This window comes from Phocoena phocoena, chromosome X, assembly GCF_963924675.1.
Source record: "Phocoena phocoena chromosome X, mPhoPho1.1, whole genome shotgun sequence".
In the NCBI taxonomy this organism is placed as follows: Eukaryota; Metazoa; Chordata; class Mammalia; order Artiodactyla; family Phocoenidae; genus Phocoena; species Phocoena phocoena.
Genome location: NC_089240.1, coordinates 104,919,055 through 104,944,537, shown reverse-complemented (window position 1 = coordinate 104,944,537; position 25,483 = coordinate 104,919,055). Strand labels below are relative to the sequence as shown.

Here is a 25,483-nt window from a genome sequence, read left to right as displayed (position 1 = left end):
AATCTAGTACTGATGCTCAGAGAGACAGACAGATAGGCAGAGAGACACCGATGTCTTTATTTCTCTCAGTCTGTAGAAGACAGTGAAAACTTCCTAAGAGACCTGACAGGTCTTCGGAACCACGGTTGGGAGCCATAGACTCTTGTGCCTTCAGGCAGTAGCTCATGGAAACCACCCTTGGACAGATGAGAAGACTATTTTTAAAGTTCTCCAGAGGAGATCTTTTCATATTCTCCCTTGGAAGTGTCTATCATGGTATAATTCGCATATAACTGACCTATATTTCTTAGACTACAGTGTGTCGATTTCCTCTCTTTCTTTCCAGAGGGAAGCATAGGGAGGGGAAAAAAAAAAAAGACCGGTGACTCTTCTTTGCCCAAGAGACCCTCATATATTTAAATAATCAACTCATCTCTGTTGGGCTTTATTAGAATGCAAGGACTGTGGAGTGGTTCAGATTGCCTCAGTTAGTGAGGAATTATTGTAACGACACAGGGGAAAGTAAGGAAAGAACAAGAAAAGGCATCAGCAGCCTCAAAGGTGGGCCTCATCAAATTGCAGCCTGGCTCGGGATACATTGTAGTCCTAGAAGATCAGCATCTGCTCTATCAGCTGAGCAACAGCTCTAGTTGTCCCCTCTGCAGTAAGAGTCCACTGCTTCCCACCATGGTGACCCAGCCATAGTGATGATGGAGCTCATTACTTCTCCTGTGGTACTAACTACCCTCTTTTTCTCTCAGCTCTTACCAACTCCATGATCTGGTGTCCTGCTCTGTATCTTGCCTTCAGATCTCTCTTACAATATTGGGTTTTGTCAGCCAATCACCATGCAGTAGAGAACATCCGAAGGCAGAGCTCTACCGTTAGGCTAACTATCAATGAGGTTGCTGGCCAGCCTGTGGAGTCCTACCCAATCCCTAGTCCAGTGAGTGTAGTGATGAAGAGGATAACTCTGGAGCCAGACTCCCTCCCTGAGTTCACATCATCCCTTCTCTACTTGCTAGCAGCTATGCAACACTGGGTAAATTACTTAATCTCCAAATGCCACAGTTTTTCCATCTATTAAACGGGTATCATAAAGAGAATGTTACAGGTTATTATGCTATGAGGATTAAATGAGGTGGGTGAGTGCTGGTTGCTGGTATGGTCAGCATATTGGAATCACAAGGTATAAAGCATGGCGCCTATGCAGGTGTTTGTTGCCTCAGCTTCTCTAATAAGGGAGCTGTGGGCTTAACAGGTAGGTACTGTGTTAATTATTCTCCATTTGCCCTCCCAGACACACACACACACACACACACACACACGCACACGCACACGCACACACAGTCTCTTCTGTGACCTTCTCTGTGCTTTGAAAGACTGGCTTCTATGGACCACATTGCCTGGACGCCTTTGCTCTCTGGCTTCCCTCTTGGTTTGGTCAATGGAAGGCACCATCAGGAGACAGCAGGGTGGAAGGAGAGAGAGGTCAGCGTATTTATCCCTCTCCCTGCTTCACTGCAGTTCTAGCAGTGACTACACTGGAAGATGGGAGCTCCTGTTGAGTAGCCCCTCCTCCAAATCCCCAGGCTCTCTCTGGTCTCCTGTGTCACTCCCTCCCCTTACCCCTCTCTGCAAGCCCAGACAGCTTCCCAATGTTGCCAGTCCCTGGGTGGGTCACGACCCTTGTTGATTCCCTTCACCCTGCTCATGCTTCTTTAAATAGTCCCTTCATACAGCTCTTCACTGTGAACACTTCTGAGTGTGATATCTGACTCCTGCTAGGAGTCAAATATCACAGCCTGGCTGATGCCTCCTCAAAGCCTCATATTCCCCTCTCCAGGATATTATCCTAAAGCCTTTGCTTCACTAGAATAATCTAAAATTCCTCTAACTTTTCTCCATAGGGCTTTGTTTTCCAATTCTTTATGGCTTTGCTCAGAACCCTTGCCAAGTTGTGAGATTTGGGGGGTTTTTTGTTTTTATTTTTTTACTTTTTTCTTAAGTTGTGACACTTAGCAACTTACCCGGTACTCTGATGAAGAGCTGACCAAGACAGTGTCTAGCAGTCATTTCTTGCTAGGGTTCACATAAATGCAACTCAGCCTGACTTTTTTAAAAAAGTAAAAGCTTTATTGAGATATAATTCACATACCATAAAGTTCACCCATTTAAAATGTACCATTCAGTGGGTTTTAGTATTATCAGAATGTTGTACAACCATCACCAACATCTAATTCCAGAACATTTTCATCACCCCACAAAGTAGCCCTAGCAGTCACTAGTCACTCCTCCCTCCCCTCCAGGCCCTGGCAACCACCAATCTCCTTTCAGTCTCTATGGATTTACCTTTTCTGGATATTTCAAACAAATGCAATCATATAATATGTGGTCTTTTGTATCTGACTTCTTTCAGTTGACATAATGTTTCCAAAGTTCATCCATGTCATAGCAGGTGTCAGTCCTTCATTCCTTTTTATGACTGAATAATATTCCGTTGCACAGATATACCACGTTTCATTTATCCATTCATCAACTGGTGGACTTACGGGTTGTTTCCACTTTTTGGCTATTGTGAATAATGCTTCTATTAACATTTGCATACAAGTATTTGTTTGAATACCTGTTTTCAATTCTTTGGGGGATTTACCTAGGAGTAGAATTGTAGGTCATATGGTAGTTGTTTGACATGTTGAAGAGTGGCCAAACTGTTTTCCACAGTGACTGCACTATTTTATCAACCTCACTTTACGCATAAAAATGTGTTATATATCTTCCTTTTAAATACTCCCAGTGCTGAAGATTCTAAAATTTTCCTCCTTGTTGTAGTTAAGCACTCTTAATGACTTAGTTTCTGATATATCCATGGATGATTGAATAAACAACTAAAACATAAAGAAAAACAAAGATGTTCTAGTATACACGCCAGTGATGAAGGCTTCATCCGTATTGTTTGCCTATGGATGTTGTTTTACTTCCTATTTCTACAGTTAAGTTCCTGGTCAAAACTTGCTCCAGCATTCTGACTATAAACATGGCCTTAATTAAAATGCTGAAATATATATTGTTGGTTCCCTTTTAAGGCTAGTAACAGTAATAAAAGCAAGAGACAATTGACCCACTCAGAAGTGTCCAAGGGAGAGGGAAAAAATGTTCCTCGTGGTGTTTTATGTGTACTTAAGGGACATTTTTTTTTAGATTAGAGAAAGAAAATTGGCAAGGATCCCAAGGAAAACAGCCAAAATAATTTCAGGTGTGGCACCTAAGATGGAATATGGATTATTTACCTTGTAGGAAGTGTTCCTGATAACTTAATCATGGTTAAAGGGATTTTATTTACTACCTAGTCTCCATTTCCATCTCCGCGGAGACTAAGGGAATTTTCTTGACAGTGGTAAAGCATTAGGATGAGTGGTAGAATGAAGATGGACAATCTACTTCTCTGAAGATGGATTGTGAGTGCCTTAAGAACATAACAGACAATAAATAGTTCAGGTGATAAATGGATGGAGACAAAGGGATCAAGTATGTTACCATTGAATTCACACCTCAATAGATACGATTGAATCTAAACAAAGAAGCAAACATTTAGTTGTACTCCTAGCCATATTTTTTAATCACTTAACTGATGTTAGAAGAAACAGACTAAATTTTGCACCAGATATTAACAATGGTGCTATATATGACACTTCTCAGCTTTGCTCAAATTCAGAAATCCTAGTATAGGCTTTTGGTAGGAAGAATAATAGCCACCACCTCCCAAAGATGTAAATATATTATGTTACATGGCAAAAGATAATTAAGGTTACAAATGGGGTTAGGGATGCCAATCAGCTGACCTTGAGATGGAATGATTATCCTGGATTGTCCGGGTGGGCCCACTGTCATCACAGGGTCCTTAAAAGTGGAAGAGGGAGGCAGAGGGGAGGTCAGAGTTAGAGGATAATATAACTATAGAAGAAAGGCACAGCAAGATGCAGTTTTGCTGGCTTTGAGGATAAAAGAAGGGAGCCAAGGACCAAGGAATGTGGGTGGCCTCTAGAATCTGGAAAAGGCAAGGAAATGGAGCCTTGGAGCCTCCAGAAGGAACTCAGCCCACTGACCCCTTGATTTTAGCTCAGTGAGACCCTTTTCAGACTTCTGACCTCCTTATCTATAAGACGATAAATCTGTCTTGCTTGAAGCCTTTACGTTCGTCATAATTTGTTACAACAGCAATAGGAAACAAACCTTGACCACTATTCTTACAGTCCCAGTTATAGCTAGGATTTTGATTAAAACTATGGCTTGAAAGGTCTACCACTCTTCTTCCTTCCCATGCCAGTTAAATATGAACCTCTCCCACCTGTTTCTGGGTGATGGAGAAAGAGATCAGATTTAAACAAGCTGAATTGGAAATGATGGTGAATATCTAAGTTGAAATGCCCACTTAGTGTGAAATGTGGGACTCTTGTTTCCCCCATGGCTCAGCTGTGGGAAATTGGTGTGATCTCTAAGGCCTAGAGTGTCACAAAAGAAGAATAGATTGTTGAGAGACAGGCAAAATGAGAAAAGGAGTGCTTGAGATCCTAGGGTATCCCACCAGTTTTTACAGTGACACAGATTTTGCAACTAGAGGGATAATACCAGAGTGAATAAATTACCAACAGAGGTTGTGTGAACTAATTCCTTGGAGAAGTATCAATGGCAGCTGATAAGATTGATTAATCCAAGTACAATATTGATCAAGTGGAAGAAGAATAAAATCTCCCTCAGGGTTGCAATACAAAAACCACAATCACTAGTTCATCCGGCTTAAAGATTTTGGTGTCTGATACACAGACAAGACTCCCCTGCTAAAAACTCCATGTGAGCATTTGAAATAATTTGCCCTTAGTGCTTTATTCTCTGGCTCTAAATAAGGTATGATGTCTGGAAATTACTGTATATTATTTAGTTTCTTTCCCAACTCTGCTGCTTGCAAAACAGTGTAAAAAAAATCATTTTTAAGTTCACAGTGCTGTTAAAATTCTAGAGACGGCTTATTTAATTTGACAAACTGGATTGTTCAGGGCCTCTGATCTGCATCCATTATATGAATTTTGTCAAAATAATTCCCTATGTCCGCCTGTGTCCACATACCTTATCAATATATAATAATGCATTCTGCCTGGTCTTCATTTTAATTAAATTAAACTGCAGTGGTTTGGAGTCCTGGAAGTGCAGGAAATCAGCCATCCGCCTTTAGTAGCACTGCTATAAACAATTCTATTTTTCTTCAAGGTTATTGGCAACAACAATTGCATAATTATTTAGTACAGTAGTTTGGCAAGAAGGAGTGGTGTTTCAGGGAGAACTAGACTTCCTAAAGGTTCACGACGCAACGGAGTCTGTCTAAATTGTGTTAGAGAGAAACAGGGGAACATTAATGGTAATAGGTGCTAACCTAAGTTTGCTTTGTGCACAAAACATCTCCAAGAATGATGCTTTAGTGTTCATAAATTTCCCTTCAGTAAAACCTAAGCAAGCTGGACAGCCACAAAAATAGCATCCACTTAATATTTCGATAATAAATGGGTAGTGCTTTGCAATTTACAAAGTTCTTTCACATACATTTTCTCATTTTAATCCTTATAACATTGCTGCCTGATAGGTATGGCACAATGAATATGATCTTCATGTTACAGAGCGGGAAACTGAGGTTCAGAAACAAGAAGTGACTTGCCGAAAGACCGTTCCAGAGCAGGGATTCAAACTCAGGTCTCCCAGTCCTGAGCTCTGCATGCCTTTTTACTGCTGCCTGTCTTCACTAAAGGGACCAACCCACTTTACTGAGTACCCAATTCAACGCCCCAGTGGCTTTCTGTCAAGGAAGCTAGCAGAGATAATAATCTTTCATCATTTCTCTCCACTCATGAATTCGTAATCATTAACTGAGAGCAGGGCTGTTTCATCCATTCAGCTTTATAGGCACAGCACCAAGGATATGAGTTTTTCAAGGACCTACAAAAATCTTCACAACCTGAAAAATAAATTTATTGGCACCAAAATGTGCAAAGAAAACCAGGAATCAATATTAATAAATCGTTTAAATAAATGTCTGCAAAATGGAGCATTATGTCAGCTTGTCAACTCCAACTCAATTTTCACACTTACACGTGAAATGTGTTTAACGTTGGATATGGGTTGTGGGTTGTATCCATTTTAATATTTCTGATAAAATGTGAGATCGGCCCTCCGAAGAGTACCTAGAGCTTACCAGGGTTTTTAAGTGACCCTTGATTGACACTCTGGTAAGCAAGTGGTCTGTGCCCATTTCAAACTGCTGGTCACACCCAGTATTAGACTGTGAAATCCATTTGGTGAGTCAATCAATATTTTTTAATGCAATAAAATGGAATGGAATGGAATAGAACATAAGTGAATAGAATAGAATAGAATAGAATAGAATAGATCAGAATGTAAAACTATGAGGAGAGTATGGTTTGGGAAAACTTCCTTTCACTTGTACGTGTGTGTGTGTGTGTGTGTGTGTGTCTTTACATGTGTGTTGGGTCACAATTAAATGACTTTCAGGCATAAGAATTTGAAAACTATTGGCAAGGTAATATAGTCAAGAGACAGAAAAATTAAATGATTTACCAAACCATATGGTTTATTTTCCAAGTCAGCATTTATGACTGTTCTCGCCTCCCAGTCCCTTCTACCAACCCATCTCAGGGCATTATGGCAATATCTCTTCAAGATTAGGTGACAATATATATAATTTGTCATTCCAACCAATATACTCTTGAGAGTGAAAGAGGATGCTGTTAACAATAGCATAACTGGATACTGTTTTGGGCCAACCAGGATACGTGGTGCTTCTGCTTCAAGGTTATCCCTAGCTTCCAATCCTTATACCTTAAACTCAGAGCAAATGAAAGGTTATTTATTTAAAGCACTTCTGAATCATGGGTCTTTCCCTTAATAGCTGTGATCTAGCATAGAAGTAAAAGGCACTTGCTAAGAAGTGACTGGGTTTGAGCTCTGGTTCTGCCATTTACTACTAGTCAGATGACCTTGGACTAGTCACTTCACCTCTCTGAGTCTATTATCTCATCTATCAAATGGGAGTAAATATATCTTCCTCATGAGCTTGCATGAGTCTTCAAATTAGGTAATATACACAAAAATGTATTTAACTGTTAGGTGTTATGCAAATGTAAGGTGATATTATTTTAAGGAGGCCATGGATGAAAGTTCCAAAAGGCAGGTAACCCTTCAGGGTATGGCCTCTCTGACATGACGAATTATCCTGCCCTGTGTAATATCCACTGTGTCTGCAGTGCTTAGCAAATCACCTGTCTGGCACGTAGAACTGCTCAGCGAAGGTTTGCTGAGTCATTAAATAACCAGCACCTTTCTTTCCATTACAGTATTGCATCCCCGTTAATCAATCACATTGTTTCAAAGGATAACTAGTCCATTTTCAAGGTGAATCCATCTCCTAAACCCCCTCCCAAAGAAAAATGCCTAAATACTGCTAGAAGATAATAACCTTTTGTTTTCTTTTGTACTGGGTTAGGGGCGGGGGAGCGGGGAAGGGGAAGGGGTTGTTCTTCATTTGTTTTTTTTTGTTTTTTTGTGTTTTTTTTGTTTTTCCGGTACGTGGGCCTCTCACTGTTGTGGCCTCTCCCACTGTGGAGCACAGGCTCCGGACGCGCAGGCTCAGTGGCCATGGCTCACGGGCCTAGCCGCTCCGCAGCATGTGGGATCTTCCCGGACTGGGGCACGAACCTGCATCCCCTGCATCGGCAGGCAGACTCTTAACCACTGCGCCATCAGGGAAGCCCCTTCATTTGTTTTTGATGCACTCCCCAGACATTGACTGTCTAGCTACCCTGACCTTTCAATATCCCAAAGATATGAAACGTCAAAGCCCTGCCCACATGCCATGCTCTCTGCCTAGAATGTTCTTCCCTGTTCTTCATGAGGTAAACCCCTTCTACGTGAAGAGGCTTTCCCTTGTCTTCCCATTCCAGCTTAAATTCCCTTGTTACACTGTCTCATGATACGCTGCACTTCCCCACCATAGCAGTTATCATGATTTGTGTGTGTACGTGTTGTCTTGTTTCATATTTGCCCCTCTCACTAGAATGTGAGCAACGTGAGCTCCGCTGGCGGGAGTGCTATCTTGTTCTGTCTTGTTCATTCTCACATTCCCAGTGCCTGTCAACAGGAGGTACTCATTAAATATCGTGAATTTGTTCACCCTGCCTTCTGTGGTACACAGGTCATCTGGGTTCTGGGTTCGCTTTTATGCAGCTAGGCTCGGACAAAGCAGCCCGGAAAAAAAAATTCATAAGATAAGTTGTCAGTGTACAGGACCTCTTGGCCGAAACTCTGTGTGGCTACCTCACTCCTGGATGCTTTTTACCTTTTCTACCTGTATTTTCTCTTCATTCAACTGCTGTGTCGCTTTTAGCACTATGATGTTTAAACTGGTAGGGTTATTTTTGTAAACTGGTAAGGTGCAGGTCCTAAGTAAAATATTACCAAATCAAATCCAGTGACTCATTAAAAAGATAATACATCATAACCAAGTGCCGTAGAGTGTATTTTAGGACCTCAAAGATGGTTCAGCGTTAGGAAATGTATTGCTAGAATTTACCACCTCAGTAGATTAAAGGAGAAAACTATGTGAATATCTCCATAAGTACTGAAAAGGCACTTGGTAAAAATTCATCACCTGATTCTGACACTCTTAGTAAGCCAGGAATAATAGATAAACAAAGCATTTCAGGCCACTGGGCACTGCGTCAAATTGAGGAGTCTCTGGGGTTATCCTATCCTATGAGAAATCACTAGAGAATAGGAGAAAGTGGAAGTCATTCTGGGAGCAGGTACCCGTTCTCAGTAGATAGCATTTTATCTGTAGTTTTTGTCTATTGTGGCCGTGGCCTTCATTTGGTTTGTTAGGCCTCTCGTCTTTTACTGTTGTTGTTTTATATTAATCTACTATTTTAAAAGAATGGGAAGTATTTCTTGTTCTATTTAATGAGTTCTTTTCAATAAGAACGTTTCGACCTTGTTGTTACTTACCTTTTAAATGTGATGAAATTATTTTTAGATGTTCCTTGAGTTCATGAAGGTAACATAAATTTCTCACACTGACTATCAGACTACTTTTAATTATATATGGCCTTCATAAATGCAACCATTATGAATTCTGAAGCCTTAGCCTGAAGCTGTTGAAAATCATCTGCTTAATCTTGTCATATTTTGCACATCAGCTTCATCGCGTGGCATCTTTACCTTGGCTATTTAACGTCAGTCTCCTATCGCAGCCCTTACAGGTGAATGTCACAGTCACTAAATCGGGTGTCAGGAGCGCTGTGGCCCTCCACCTTCTTGCAGTCCCCACATCACACTAATGCTGCTGCTCTGATAAGTAGAGTGTAATTCAGTTACTATTTTTCTAATGTCAAATGGCTTTGGGGGAGCAAGCTGCAGTCTTTCTTTATAAGCCAGTAGAATAAAGTCTTCTTTATAAGCCAGTGTTGTTGCAAGATGACTAACAGTGAAGTCAGGTGCAAATCCTGTGACCAGAGGACGGCATCCTCTACAAAAGTAGCAAGGCTATCTTGACAATCAGTGACTCTTGGTTAAGGAACATCCCATTAATATCTCTGTGTCAAGGTGAGGGGGAGAATATGGGAAGACAGAAATCCAGACGGAATTAAGGGTGTCACAAGAGAGGCAGTCACATGGTTCTGAGAAAGTATTCTGCCATATTAACGGCTCTTTCTCAGCTGCCTTCCCAATATGTACACACCAGCATGGGACAACTACACCAGCCCCTAGGAAGTATAGCCCGGGACCCCCTCCTTCCCCACCTATCTCCACTCACTGCCAGACTGGTCTGTCCTCCATAGCGCCTCTGAAATGTTGATGAATAATTATTCTTTCCTTCCTATTACACTGTTCTTCCCAGGCCCCACTCCAGAATGCTGGAGGCTGAATCCTTTGCCTACACCATGCTGTGTTGATGATCAGATGTGATAGGCACCAGGCCACCTGGGAAGTGGTAGTGGGTCCACTCTGCTTAGTTAACTGAGACTCAGCTGTCACAGTACCAGGCAGAGTGTAATGTCGGGGCTCAGCCTTTTCAGTGCCAGCCCCTGAGTAGCCCTTTTTTCCCCCATATTTAATTATATGAAAAAGAGTAGGCGTTCAGTGCGTTACAGTCTGCTTCCATGAGAGGAAGTCTAGGATTGGTTGCTACTGTATTTGCCAGTTCCTTGTGCATTTGGAGAGCAGCTCAACTCCGTGGGGTGAAACGTCTGCCTTCTCATACACCAACTGCAAGTTCCAGGATTCTGTTAAAGCGGCTGCTGTCAGAAAGAAACCTTGCCTTGTTACTCTGAGCAAGGAGCCACACACAGCCATTCTCATTAAAGTCAGTTGGAATTTTGGACAGGTCTTAAGTATAAATCATAACATGATTAGCTCATAGAGTTTTCTCAAGAGAAAGTAAATCTAATAAAAATTAGAGGGAACTTATTAAGTGGCCGCCTTGTTGCTATTTGCTATGACTAGGGGAAAAAATAATATAATTGTGGGGTTTGCAGCCAGTGCACTTTTTTGTTGTGGGCTAGAGAGCAATTCAGACATGAGGAGGTGAAGAGGATGTCTCATTACCATTGCACTGAGGATACTTTATATAAGCATTTCCTGCCACGGAGTTGGGAGGATCTTTGCTCCTGAGAGGGAAAAAGCAGGCTCCAAACCACCATCGGAGGTCACCAGGGCACACTACTTACTTGCAAAACTGCACAATCAACTTCCGGAGAAGAGATTCTAGGGGAGCACGTCAGGCTTCAAATGTATAAGAGGCAGATCCTGACAATAGCAGGGAAGGAGATGTGGCTTTAAGGGAACTTGTAATCATTATCGTTGTGATTATTTATTAATCAAGACTTTTAAGTGTTGGCAAGAGAAGCAGAAACTGTGTTATTCTTCACACCAACACGGCCCTAAGTGTGCTTTCTCACCCCCTGATTTTTCCAACATGAGATACAGTGCTCTCTTTGGCTTTTGGGTTTGATTTCCCAACTTGAACTGATCAAATGCAATCTTGAAAGAATGCACTTTAGAATCATAGAGAGAAATGCTGAAGGGGGACTGTAAGAATTATCTAGTACAGCAGTCTTTGATCTGAGATCTTTATTTAGACTTCAGGAGATCCGTGAACCCCCTAGAATTATATATAAAATTTTGTGTGCATATGCGTTTTTCTAGGAGGAAGATCCATAACTTTTATCACATTCATAACAAAAGGTTCCCTGACCCAAAAGGGTCTAAGAACCACCAATTCTAGTCCATCCTCTCCCCTCCTCCTTTGTTACAATGAAGAACAGACTCCCGGAGATGGAGAATAATATGCCTGCAACCGCACAGCTAGTTAATGGCAGACCCAAGAATTGAAGTCTCTTCTGACTCTAGGTCTGAAACCAGTTATTTCCACTATACCAGAGTTGTTTTAGCAAAACACTGGGGACATGATAAGATATCAAGGAGACTGTAGACAGCAATGATTTGTGCCACACGTGTAACCTGAACTAGATTACCTTTGAGATCCTCTTCACCACTGAAATTCTGTGTTTCTATCCATCTTAATAGAGAACAGCATTGAACCAGATGATCCCAAACTAATTTCCCTTTAGAAATCATTTCCACTGTATGATTAGTCTTTCCTGCTTCCTATTGATCTCCCTTGCTAATAGTGCTTGGTTAGGGCTAATACTAAAATGAGTTTGCATTCCAAGAGTCTTCACCAGCTGATGGCAGGGTAGAAGGGCATCCCCATCAGGACCAGCTACATAATTTGCAGGGCCCAGTGTTAAATGAAAATACCCAGCCTCTTGTTAAAAAAGTATTAAGGATTTCAAGACAGTGACAGGAGAACATTAAACCAAGTATGGGGCCCTTCTAAGCGTGAAGATGGTCCTGGTCCCTTTTAAAGCTTTGATGGAGGGGGGACAAAGAGAAGTCAGCCTGTGGTTTAAAATTGGCCACAGATGACCCCCCAAAGGTAACAATCATAAGGACTTTTTGGCTTATCTGTGCATGTGCTTGCACACACACATGCACGTGCACACCTAAATCAGTTGGACTAAAATTACCATCTTTTCTCTTCACCTAATGCCCAAATCCAAAACTAGTCGGCTTGAATTTTTCCTCTTAGGACCTATTGCACCGGCGTTGTTTAAGCACACATTTTCATTACCAGTTTTCATAACCAGATGACAAAGAAAGAAATGAGTTCTCCGGGGGCATCTGAAGAGTCAGGTAGAGGCAGGTACTCGAAAGCAATAGCACACGACCAGCTAGGGGTATTTTAAGCTGCCAGAAAGGGGGAAAAGCAGCTAGCTTTGGGCTATGCAGTGTAATGAGCCAATACTCTCAGGCTTAGAACATTATGAGGACACAAAGCATTTTGAATTCAAGAATCAGAACTCTGGGGTTCCAACAGGTAAGCAGATTTACCAACTGAGAAAATGGTTGGGACTTGGTATACTTGAGTTCAACATATCTCAGTAGAGCAGAGGCACCCAAGTTATCACATTCTGCACTTCCCATTTTAGCGCCATACTGGGGCTCCCAGTTTAATGCACGACATCCGTGCTTCATAAGGGTTGGAGCCAAATGTTGGGTGATGTCCCATTGGTTAGAAACCAAAGTCTAACATGCACAAAGTGGAATTTACACTCATGGTGCTTGTAGCACTCTAAGCAAACTCAGACTTCTTGGCAAACTAAAGGCCAGTTAGCATGGGAGAAAATATAAATGGGTGAATCGATTTTTATTAGTCTCATGTGTAGTCAGTTGTTGTATAAGTGACCCAGTACTCCAAAGCCAGCTTCCTAAGTGCATTTTGCACTCCAGAGAGATCAGAAAACAACTTTCCCTGCACTTCTACTACAAAGGTAAAGAAAGAAATTGTATCACCACAGCTTAAGCCTTCAGGGAGCTTATTTCTTCAGTTTTACAACGCAGCCTTTTACCCAAAAGCCCATACTAAAGCTTGATGTCCAAAACATATGGTGCATACCTAACGACAGCCTCAGTGAGTCACTCATTCATGTATTTATCCAATATGCACTGACTGGTCACTTTTGGATGCCCGATGCTATGCTAGGTGAAAAGTATTTGTGATCAAATTTCAACCCAAATCGGAATTCAATAGCAGATGTGTTAGCCAGAGGCTTACCAACCAGTGCAAAAATGAAGCAAATCTTTTTACATGTTCTAATGTGTTATTAACTCTTTGTTTGCAGTGTCTGTGGGATATGAATATGAAATGTGCCCCGACTTTATTCTCTGGGAAAAAAGGACTGTTATCTTACAAGGTTTCGAGATGGATGCTTCTAACCTAGGAGGCTGGTCATTGAATAAGCATCATATTTTGAATCCTCAAAGTGGTAAGCACATTTTTTGATATTTATTAATACTATTTTCCTAATGCTATATACATATATATGTAATACTTATTGCAGAAAATTTGGAAAAGTACAAGGATAAAAGTACTTATAAGTCCACCACCTAGAGATGACCACATTATATTTCTTTTCAAATGGATCTGATTTCAAATTAGTGCTAGTAGAGTGAGACCTCTTCACAAAGTAATATGAAACTGGGTTTTAAGAATCATCTCTTGGGGCTTCCCTGGTGGCGCAGTGGTTAAGAATCCGTCTGCCAGTGCACGTGACATGGGTTCGAGCCCTGGTCCAGGAAGATCCCACACGCCACGGAGCAACTAAGCCCGTGCACCACAACTACTGAGACTGCGCTCTAGAGCCCGCGAGCCACAACTACTGAAGCCCGCGCGCCTAGAGCCCGTGCTCTGCAACAAGAGAAGCCACCGCAATGAGAAGACCGCGCACCGCCATGAAGCGTAGTCCCCGCTCGCCGCAATTAGAGAAAGCCCGCACGCAGCAACAAAGACCCAGTGCAGCCAAAAATAAATTAAATAAATAAATTTATTTTTTAAAAATCATCTGTCATTACTGCACTATCCCAGGTGATCAACCAGTTTATCTGACATTGTAACCAACTTCTAAAAACTGGAATAATATTTGCCGTATTTCATATGATCTAAGACACCATCGATTATAAGTACACCATTATTTTATGGAAAACGGTGTCAATTAAACAGTGACACACATTGATTGCAAGATACATACTTATTCCAGAGATGTGAAAATAGGAAGCAAAATGTGCATCTTAGAATTAACGAATAATCTAAGTGATACAGTTTTCAAAGAGTTTTAGTGAACTCTGTCCCATTTTAAACACAACAACCCTGCAGTGTGGCCTTAACCCCATTTAAAAATCAAGACTCCGAAGCTGAGTCACGTTACTTTCCCCTAGGGCTCACAGTAAGTGGCCAAGAGCTGTCCATGTGCTCTTTCTCTACGCTAGTTTTTTATCCACATAAATGTCAGTATATGCAGTAAGAAGCTAGGGGTAGAGTAAAGGGACAGTAATGGGTAACAGAGAAAAAGAGGTAAGAGGAACGCAGGGGAAGAAGAGAAAGAATCTGGGAAAAGACTACAGCTCTGGACTTCACTTAGTTTTAAGCCTCCTAAGTCCTGGACTTAGGAAAGAGGGAAAAGCAGTGAGAATCAGGACACTCTCATCTTCAACCTTTGCCTTCTTCGTACCACTTTTCCTGCTGTCGCTTTCTCCTAGTTTGTAATTTAAATGTTAAATAAATCAGGAGAGGAGACCACAGGTGGCCCTTACGTCCATGCTTCTCTCAGACAAACTGATTTTGCTACCCTGGTTATAAATGCTTCATCCAAGTCACTTCACCTCCTTTTGCTGGGAAACCATTCGTTGGTGTTTCCATCCAGCGTCATTTGAACATCTACTGGTAAGTTTTCACTGTGAAGTCATATTCCTTTTCACCTGAAGAGGCAGATTCTGACCAACCTTTAGTAGAATGTGTACTTTGGGTTATTTCTCCAGGACTGGGGAAATGAATGTATATATGAGGCAGCTACACCCTTCCATCCAGCTGCCCTTGTATCCCTCTTACCTTTGTGAAATAGCTGGCTAAGGCCGGGTTATCTTGTAAGGCCATGAACTGACCAAGGCTAAGAGATCCGTTTTATAATCACACCTATGGTCTTATTCATTTGCACCGTAGTTAAATCAACCAATCCAACCAGCCACACAGGCTGGGAAATTTTGATCGGCAAAGCTAACCAGGTTTGCCTCAATCACAGAATGAGACCACCTACCAGAGTCCCAGTGTGGGCCCTGAAGATGGAGTCCATTGCTATATGCCCTTGTTATACCTTCTTCCCCCCATTCAAGGAAGATCCTAAATTCCACTTCCAACTGTTTGTTTTTTTAAGAGCAAAGATTCAGGCACGGATATAAAATGTCAACTTTTTTTCTGTTGTCAAAAGGAGAATCGCAGTTTTAAAAGTATAAAAACGAAAGGGCAGATGCCACTTATTAAATTATTAGGTTTTTTGTTTTGATTTGAAAGAGTTTGACATTTTAAGCAGCCGTTTCTTTTCCACTCACTTTTATTGGCTCGTATGGATTGTCTCTTTCAAATGCCTGTCATTGACATTAAACACAAAGTGGAAATGACCTCAATCCAGCCCCCAGCTGTGTGCTCCCAGTTCTATATTCTCTTACCATTTGCTTCACCCAGGTTTAAAAATTCAGAACAGAGGGGAGCCATTCAGAAAGTTGGCTTTAGGGACCCCCCTGATTTCCACAGATGTGTCCTTTTCACCCCTAATTCACCAGTAATTGGTTTTTAGGTAATAGGTACCAAGTTATTTCTGGGAATCTTTTTAACAGCCTTACTGAAGTATAACTTATACACCACAAAATTTACCCATTTTAAGCGTACACTTCAATGCTTTTTAGTAAATGGTAGAGTTGTGCAACCATCACCACCACAGAGTTTTAGAATGTTTTTCTCACCCCAAAAGATCCCTTGTACCCACCCCAACCCCACTAAATCTGCTTTCTGTCTCTTTCTGAGAATTTTATTCTGAGAAAGAAACCTTACTTAAGATAGATTTTTTAAAAGGAAGATTTGTTCATTTTATCATCTCATTTGTAGGCACATTGTATTTCTCACCAAGAACTGGTCACACTTGCCAGGAAACAGATCTGAAGGCAGCGCTGCCAGTGCCTTTCAGCCTGCCCTTGGACACGAGCACCTCTCTTGGGACATTTTCAGAATCTAAATCCCACCCATAAATGCAGTTTTAGAAACAGGAATGATAAGTGTGAAGGAGTAGCTTTGAGAGGACCAATTAGAAAGCAATGCTCTTTCCCCCTCAGGTCAGACAGTCTTTTCTGACTGATTAAGGCCAGAGCCTAACTCTTTAGGCACCCCGCTTTTTTGATCTGAGACAGATAGCAGATTAGAAACAAGGATCTATCTTCCCCCAATTTCCTCTCGCTGGTTAAAAAGACACCTGTAATTAGATTGGATGTCTGCTGCCATTCAATTCTGCAGTTTTTCTTTGGCTCCAAAATCATTATGCAGCGGGTAGTTTCTAGTAGGCAGTGTTTTCAGACCATTTGTCATTTCAGTTGCAGCAATTGTACTTACCTGACAATTAACCATTGGTTGTGGAGCATTGTTTCCAAATATTATGCCTGATATATGGAGATGGTTCCTGCTTTCACTGTGAGATTAAAAAAAGAAAGCTAGGAACTTGTGTTTTTCAATATTATTCCTTCAAAATGCATCTTCTTAGTGATTACAGAGAGTACATATTTATTCTTTTAAGATAAATCAGTTCTTTAAAATTATGCCAGTTGAGTGTTTAAAATTATTAGAAAAAACAATCCAGGGTTCTAATTGGGTATTGTCATCTGTCTGAAATGGATAAAGAATTTCCTTTAACTTAGTCTCCAAGATAGGCCAGTAGTTTGTTGGCAAATGGTTTTAGTGGGAGGACAAGTAAGTTTCCATTGATCATGTTGGCATATCTCCCAGTTTGTGTTTATATCCTCTCAGTCAAGTCCTAAGAGAAATATGTATTGGGTCCCATGTTGTTCATATGCCTGAAAAATGGTTTCTTCTTTGAAATCAGCATAAAGCACCACCCACTGGCTCCCAAGGGGAATTTTTATTTCAAACTTATTTATAAGCTTCAAAAGAAGTTCTGAGCAAGGTAGCAGGAAGGTATGAGTAGTGTGTTTAAAAGTATGCTTAACTTACTATACAACAGGCTTGACTTTTTGGCAGAGGAAAGGAAACCTTGGGGGAGGTCTAAAATGTGCTGTAGGGCTCCAGCCAGTGGGGTTTCTTTGTTGACTGTAAACAAGACACCCAATCCTTAGCAGGAAGTTGGCCTTCATATAAATAATGTGTGTAGTCTCAGGATCATTTGATTCTGTTTTCAAAATGAGCACGTGTGGCAGAATAAACTGGAAAGGAGGCAGCAGTAATTGATCAAGATTTCCAGGAACATAAACAAAATATTTTCAAAGCAACCTTTTGCAGAAGAATTGGTGTTAAATCATTGTTGCTAGATGGTATGCCCCGGTTCTATGTAATGGAAGGTTAAACAGATTCTTGAAACAACAAAAACACCCTTCAAAATGATCTATCTTTCCAGGGCAATACAAAAGGGGTTTGCCCATTTTTGTTTTGATTGCTTCAGCTTTAAACAGGAATGGTAATTTCAGTACACGGGCACTTTAGTACCTTGCATGAAAGCAAGACATCAATTGTTGAGATGTAATCAGAAAGTACATTGCCTTATGTTTTATTTCCTTTAATCATTCTTCTTCTTTGATGGAGTGCTGGGCTTTCTAATAGAAAAGAGGAGTTTTAGAATTGCAGGCTTAGAAGAATGGTTTAGAATAGCCATCTTAGTTTTTAAATTGCCAGGAGCCTGGTAATAACATGTCATTTTGAAGGTAATTGTTAACTATACCATTATATTAATATAAAAAAAATGGAGCTCTATCTGTGAAAATAGATGTTAATAGCAAATCTGCTATTTCCAAGCCCATACTTGGAAATATTTTTGAATGATATACCCTGTAGTGCATTGCTGAAATACTGACACGCTAAGCAGTTGGTTTTCTCATTTATTAAAGAACATATCATAGTCTCAGTGAGTGATCATCAGGAGATTTCTTTTTAATGATGTTGTGCAACTGTCATGCCAGTTCTCATTCACTTTCTCCCAATTCATTTAAATTGCAGTATTGATCACATTGCAATTAAGTGTTTTTTGAGAAATGAAATTCCATCCTATTAATCTAACTTAATTAACTACTCTAAATCTTAAGAAATTTCTTTACTGCCTAATAAAGTTATTAATAAAATAAATAAGAAAGTAGTGACCCTCAAGATATCTATCTCATGGTTCTACAATGACAGACCAATTTGTTGGGGCATAAGCTCATAGCTGGTCCTGCAGATCATATGTTGAAAAAATAGCCAGAAATCACCTTGGGAGGGAAAGTAAAATTACTTTAGATTTGAAATCCAAAGGCTATATGAGTATGGGATTTCTGTTTCCTGGAAGGCCCCTTCTAGGTTCATATTTGGTGCCATGGTTTTGTGCGTGTTTTACCCTCTTATCTATTTTTGCCAGCCACCTTCCTATTTCAGAGTGATCAGTAGTTTCTATTGTAGGACTGTGGGACTAAAAGTTGGAAGAAAACCGAGGGAGACATTTCAGGAAATGTTTAGGGAGAGTAACAGGTGGTCCGAGGAGATAGATAGCAGGGGTCATGGGAGAAAAAATAAGACTGGACAGGATAACTGCATTCATTCATTTGCTGTCAGTTACTTCAGCCTGACACATTGGCATGCCTTCTCACCACATGGCTTTGTTTTTTTTTTTGTTTTTTTTTTTTTTTAACCTGTCCCGGCTCATTCTGGGCAGACTTGAGCTATTTAGCACAGCAGTACTTGTTCCTTGGGTTTTCTGCCCAAGCTCAGCAAGTTTTCAAAATCATTGGAATTTGGACAAGGAAACTATAAGAAACTCAAAGCTTATTTTCAACATTTACTGAGCACTTATAACAACTTGGCCACAGGGATGGGCACTGAAACGCAGGAAGGAGTAAGAGTGTGTGCCTTCAAGGAGCTCATGTTCTAATGGGGAAGATAGAGAAGTAATGAAAACAGTATCATACATGTGTCAAATGTTATAACAGAGCTATGGAAAACTGCACATACAGAGGAGGAAGTAACTAATTCTGGCTGGGGATAGAGCCTTGGGGAAGAACTGAGCTGAGCTTTGGAGGGTAGGTAAGAGTTTCCCAAACAAACAAGATGAGGAAGGCATTCAGGATAGAGGGACTAGTGAAGTACAAAAGCAGAGAGGAAGGACTTTCCTGGTGGTCCAGCGGTTAAGAATCTACCTTCCAGTGCAGGGGACGTGGGATCGATCCCTGGTCGAGGAACTAAGATCCCACATGCTGAACGGCAACTAGAGAGAAGCCCACGTGCCACAACAAAGACCCGACACAGCCATAAATTAATTAATTAATTAATTAATTAATTAATTTCTTTAAAAAGCAGAGAGGAATGGAAGCATGTGAAAATACTTGTAAATAGTTTGCTGTAGCTGAAGCTCGGGATACACATGAGAGGGCGATGAGACAGAAGGCTGAAGAAAGAGGCAAGCACCAAATCATGAAGGACTTTGTATTCCTTAATAATAAGGAATGGACCCCTTACTCCACAGAGGGTATGGAACTATTAAAAGGTTTTAAGCCACAGATTGAAATAATCTCTATGGCAGGAGTGTGGACAGTGGTTTGGAGATGGGTATGCATGGAGACCAGGAGACCCAGAACTTAAGACAAACTGAATGAAAGCAGTCGTGGTAGAAACAGAGACCATGAAACTGGTTCAACATATTTTAGGAGATAGACTCAATGGGGGTTTAGTAATTAATTAGGTTTAGAGAGTGAGGAAAAGAAGAGCCACAGTGGTGCCCACATTCCCAACTTGGGTAAATACACGCCTAGTGATACCTCGGAAGATCAGTGGGGAACACAGAAGGAGGAGGAGGGTTTGGTAGGGGATGGCAGAAAAATAAAATAAAATAAAAATAACGAGTTCAGTTTTCAATTTGTTGAGTTTGAGGTACCTGTGAGGCATCCAAGTAAAGAGATCTACTAGGAAATTGCATGTCAGGTAAAAACTCTAGACTAGACAGGAGAAAGTTTCAGCATAGAGAGATGGGAGTTAAAGCCGTGAGAATGGATGAGATTGCCCAAAGAAAATGACTGCAGAGTATTTTCCAGCATTCTCATAAGTCAGTATCTCTATTTCCTGCACTGATGATAGTGAGATATGGTCCAAAAGAGTGGAAAAATCAAGTCCTTTTCTTATATCTTTGAAGTGCATTCTAGCAATATGATTTCTTTTCTTTTCACAGAAGTAGATTACCTTCCTGATTGTGTTTTGCTAAGGTTAACATTAAAATTGACTGATACTCCCTTTTCACGAACCCGTTGCATAGTGCGGGTGGTTTGAAGTCAGACAGGTGTGCACCAGGCATCAGAAGAAAGCCAGCCAGAGATGAAAAATCAGCCACGGATGATTCACAGAGCCCAAAGTGAACAGGAGATCATTAAAAGTTAGTCATTAAATGCTTCATTAGGCATTTAGAATCGACATTAAAGGGACTGGGTATATTACTCCATTGCACAGATGGGCAAACTGAGGCAAAGTGTTATGCTGCCATTTGCTGTAGCTGTGCAGTTAAGTAAAACCTGGGGCAGCGCGCTTCACTCTCAAGTTCCGCCATAGCAGGCCAACGCTCCTTCCTGCTTTGGACAATGAGAAATTAAAATATCACTGAGAATACTGTGTGGTAACTTTTTTAATTCTTTTTTTTTGCCCTTGGATCTAGGAATCATACATAAAGGGAATGGAGAAAATATGTTCATTTCCCAGCAGCCTCCAGTCATATCAACCATAATGGGTAATGGACACCAACGGAGTGTTGCCTGCACCAACTGCAATGGCCTCGCCCACAACAACAAACTCTTTGCTCCCGTTGCCTTAGCTTCTGGCCCTGATGGTAGTGTGTATGTTGGTGACTTCAATTTTGTAAGGCGAATATTTCCCTCGGGAAACTCCGTTAGTATTTTGGAATTAAGGTAAGTCTCCTCTAATCTCTGTGTTTGCTTAGTGGATAAGGAAAAAGCAAGAATGAGAAAACAGGAAGAGACAAGGCATTGCCAGAAGGAGCAGAAAATGCAGTTGCCCATATTGTAGTACTGAGCTAAGATGCAGGAATAGGGGCACAGACATAGGTCACCATGGCTACTCGTACTTGAAGAAACCTTTGAGCACTGCTTTGGAGAACCAGGAAGTGTTGACATCGCTGTATGTGTGGCCTTCCCTGGGTGCATTCCTGTCACTGACGTGGATCTCAGTACTTCTGAGTGCTCAGGTAAGTCACTCAACCCCTGCTCTGGCCACTATGAAGACTGACCAGAAATATCTAGTATTCATTCTAGCAGGTAGAGGTGTTGTCAAATCCAAAAGGCTAAATTTTCTAAGTTCTCCAGGTCCAGTCTTTTGAAGTGATCAGTTCATCAAAAGGAAAATGGCCGTCTGTGTTTGTGTGGCATTTTGAGGAAGGATTACTTTTTTATCCTTAAAAGCTCTAATCCATTGGAAAAAATGATCAAAGCATTCATCTTTAGGCTTTCTCCCTCTGTTTTAGGAATTTTCTTGAGAGTACAAAGTATTTTGACACCTTTTGAAAGGAATTCATACCTTTTGGTATTTCATATTTTGAAGTTACACAAAGATAGCAAGTAAATAGACCATGGCTTAATCAGCTTTATTTCTCCCTTTCTAAGGATGTAAGACACAAATATATGTCCCCTGGAGTCCTAGAAAAGGAAAACATCCTCTCTCATCCCAGTAGAGATAAACAGACCTGTTTCCCTTTCCCTGGGTAGACTGGTAGAGCCTTTCTTCTCATTGGTTATCACAGCTTTATCCCTGACACATGCCTTCAGGGCATTAGGCTGAAAATTTCCCTATGTTCCAGAAGACTTTGGCGCCACTCTATAAACTATTCCACAAAACGGTTCTTGCCTCGTTCATCACCTCATTGACCTGAAAAGTAGTGACTGGGAGAATAGAGACAATGATGGAACAACTTGTATGTATGGAGCACAGTCAAGACCAGTGAAAGCACATGCAAAATCTTGGGTCATTTTCATTTAATACTCATGTTGACACAAACGTGGAAATTTGAATACATAAGGACAGTCCTCGAAATTTTTCAGATTCTCGTGCTTTGCTTTGGAATCTACCTCCTGTTTCTCAGACTGAGTTAGTCTTTCATAGCTAGCTGGGGAAATCTTCTAGTCCCAAGCCCCCATCCATTTTTCACATTAATTCACTCCAGTTTTAATACATTTCTTAATTATAATTGCAAACGCTGTCATAGAGAACAAAGCTGTTAAATCCCTTGACTGATAAAAAAATAGGTTGTAAAATTAAGATCTTATAAAGATAAAGCACATCTACAGAGTCTAGAGAGGTACTGATTCATAGCACCCTGCCCTAATCAAATGTTCATGTACCTCGGGACGTCATACCTCACCGGGATTTGTCATTACAAGCACTATATCCCTTTGGGCACCTACTTACCGGAAAGTCAATAAGGAAGGCCAAGATGGCTGTATGCCTGGATTTGCAAATGTTTTATACAACATTCTATGTTGTTTTCAAAATCCTAGGGAAGTTCTGTCCACCTGATGCCGAACATGGGTGGAGCACTGATCCATTCACCATCTGAATATTTCCAGGCATGCAGATCTTGGCCATCGGGTAGACAGAGACCTTGTCTTGCTGACCCTATATAGCCAACCCTATAAAACCTATATAGCTAGCCCCTATATAGCTAACTCCTCAGGGGAAGAAACCATAGGATTATCTATAAAAACAAAAAAGAAAACCCAGCTAAATTTAGTCCTTTCCGTTGTAATTTAAATGCAAATTTACCTAAGGTGGAGCAATTGTCATTCATCAAGGAGATTCTCCCTCGTCAAGGATCCTTAACAGTTCACAAATTGGAATTTTAGTCCAAAGTACCTTATGACCTTCAACACAAAGTCATTTGAAGACTAAAGTAGAATAACTTGGACCCTAATTGCAGCGATTTTCTCAGTATAAAGGAAAATTCACTTCTGATGGCGTGAAGTATTTTCCAATCCCTCTATTCCTTCTTACTCCAAAACACTGCTCTCTCTCACTGTCACAGCTCTTCAAATGCATAGGCGAGTGCACACCATGAGCTCATACACCCAGGCTCTCACTTAGCCTGAGTCTCCCTAGCTGGCTCTTCTGAGCTGACTTCCTGTAGAGCAATTCTTCCTAACATTCTTTTTTTCTGTACGCGGGCCTCTCACTGTTGTGGCCTCTCCCGTTGCGGAGCACAGGCTCCGGACGCGCAGGCTCAGCGGCCATGGCTCACGGGCCCAGCCGCTCCGCCGCATGTGGGATCTTCCCGGACCGGGACACGAACCTGTGTCCCCTGCATCGGCAGGCCGACTCTCAACCGCTGCGCCACCAGGGAAGCCCCCTAACATTCTTTTTTAAAATTCTCAGATTTTTTGGAGAATCTATTGTATGTTATGTGCCTTCTCCCCAGAAAAAAAATTCACAAAAAATTCAGGGGTCACATATTTTCCCTCTCCCCACATTCCCCCCCTCCTGTGGATGAAGCCCTTTCATAGACTCATGGTTAAGATTCCCTGCATTAGGTTCAAGAAGAAAAAAATAGTTCTTCCTCCTCTACTCCGACACTCCTCTGACTGGCCATCGGAGAAATAAGCTGATTATATATATATATATATATATATGATCATTTTGACCTAATGAACAGGTAACTCCCTATTTGACTGCAGTCAATACCATCCACCCAGTCTGTGACAGCAAACATTATCTGTCATGTTTACTCAGAAACTAATATAGCTCTTATTAGGTTCACTTTTTTAAAAAAAGTATCTATCCTGATCGGTAGCCTATACTGTACACATTGCATCTTTCACATACAATTGGTGAATTTTTATATTTGCTTTGTAACTTTTCCAGGCTTAAACTTCCTGGGGAGAAATAAGTTGATATAAGGGGCTTTGCTAGCTTAACAACCATAATGTTCATTGAATTCTACTGTAGATAGACAGAAACTTCATTTTGTACCAGTTTTTGGTTGATGTTAAAATCAGTTAATTTAATTGCCCCCCTCCAGTCCATATTAGTCATTTTATTTGGTTGAGTCATCTGTTTCCTTGGAAACACAGACTATATATAGTCATTATGTTATTAGTTGCATTTAAAGCTGTGAATGAAAGAGCAATATCGTCAACAAGTTGTTACAGAAAGGGATACAGAACATTCTAGATCTTCACTCTCTGTCAGGTTATTCATTATATAACTTAACTACTCTGTTTTCTACTTTTCTGTCTATAAAATTGGCTTCACGTTAATATTTGAGCATCCTCTTACATGTCTTTTACGGTTTAACTTGTTTTAAGACCCACAGATGTGTACTTCTCAGCCCAGAGTTGGATGACATTTTGAGAGGACATAAAGCTTGCTCCTACTGGATGCCCTTCTAGATTTCCTTCTCTTTCATCCTCTTGTTCCATTTTGGGCCACATTGAACAATTCCAGATGCCCCTTGACATTTCAAAGATTAGAAGACTATAGATTTTTCCTCTCAGCTCTACCGATCCAAACTGTCCCCAATTGAGTTTCTTTCATCTGAGCTCAAAAATAATTTCATTTTCATTGTTGGATGATCATTTATTTCCTCAAGCTGATCCCCCATTGGCTGAATGGGGAGGGTAAGGAAAAGTCAGTTATGTGATCATTATTAGCAACATGCCAAGAGCAACAATATTATTTCTTGTTATTTAAGTATATAGTATCCCTTTGCCTGTTTACTGCAGATGTCATCTGCACATATACATCTTAGTGCTTCCTTCCAATGAGAAATTGAGATAAAATAATAAAGAAGGGAAGCTTATAAGATCATGCAATTAAACCCGAGGGAGTCTCAAAAATACATTCTGTGAAGATTTTTTTTTTTTTTTTTTTTTTTTTTTGCTGTACGCGGGCCTCTCACTGTTGTGGCCTCTCCCGTTGCGGAGCACAGGCTCCGGATGCGCAGGCTCAGCGGCCATGGCTCGCGGGCCCACCCGCTCCGCGGCACGTGGGATCTTCCCAGACCGGGGCACGAACCCGTGTCCCCTGCATCGGCAGGCGGACTCTCAACCACTGCGCCACCAGGGAAGCCCGATTTTTTTTTTAAGATAGATTTATTTCCATATGAGATAGTTTAGGCCTAGGTATCCCTAGTGACTTGCTTCTCGTGTTAAAATTTTAAACACACACACATATTTCAGTAACACAAAAGTGGTATCACAGATTTGTGAGCTTAGCGATAGAAAGAGTCCATGGAGGTATCTGGTACAACGTAGTGCCCAC

The 25,483-nt window shown here is 41.0% G+C and overlaps 1 protein-coding gene across 4 annotated transcripts in view; it reads left to right on the top strand.

Moving 5' to 3' along the window:
• The window catches only part of TENM1 (teneurin transmembrane protein 1), a 572,765-nt gene that overhangs the window by 434,568 nt on the left and 112,714 nt on the right, over positions 1-25,483 (top strand). For all 4 annotated transcript variants that reach the window (XM_065900559.1, XM_065900557.1, XM_065900558.1 and 1 more), the window contains 2 exons: positions 13,284-13,427; positions 20,877-21,126. In XM_065900559.1, coding sequence (XP_065756631.1) covers positions 13,284-13,427; positions 20,877-21,126 — 394 coding nt within the window. The remainder of the gene's footprint in view (positions 1-13,283; positions 13,428-20,876; positions 21,127-25,483) is intronic.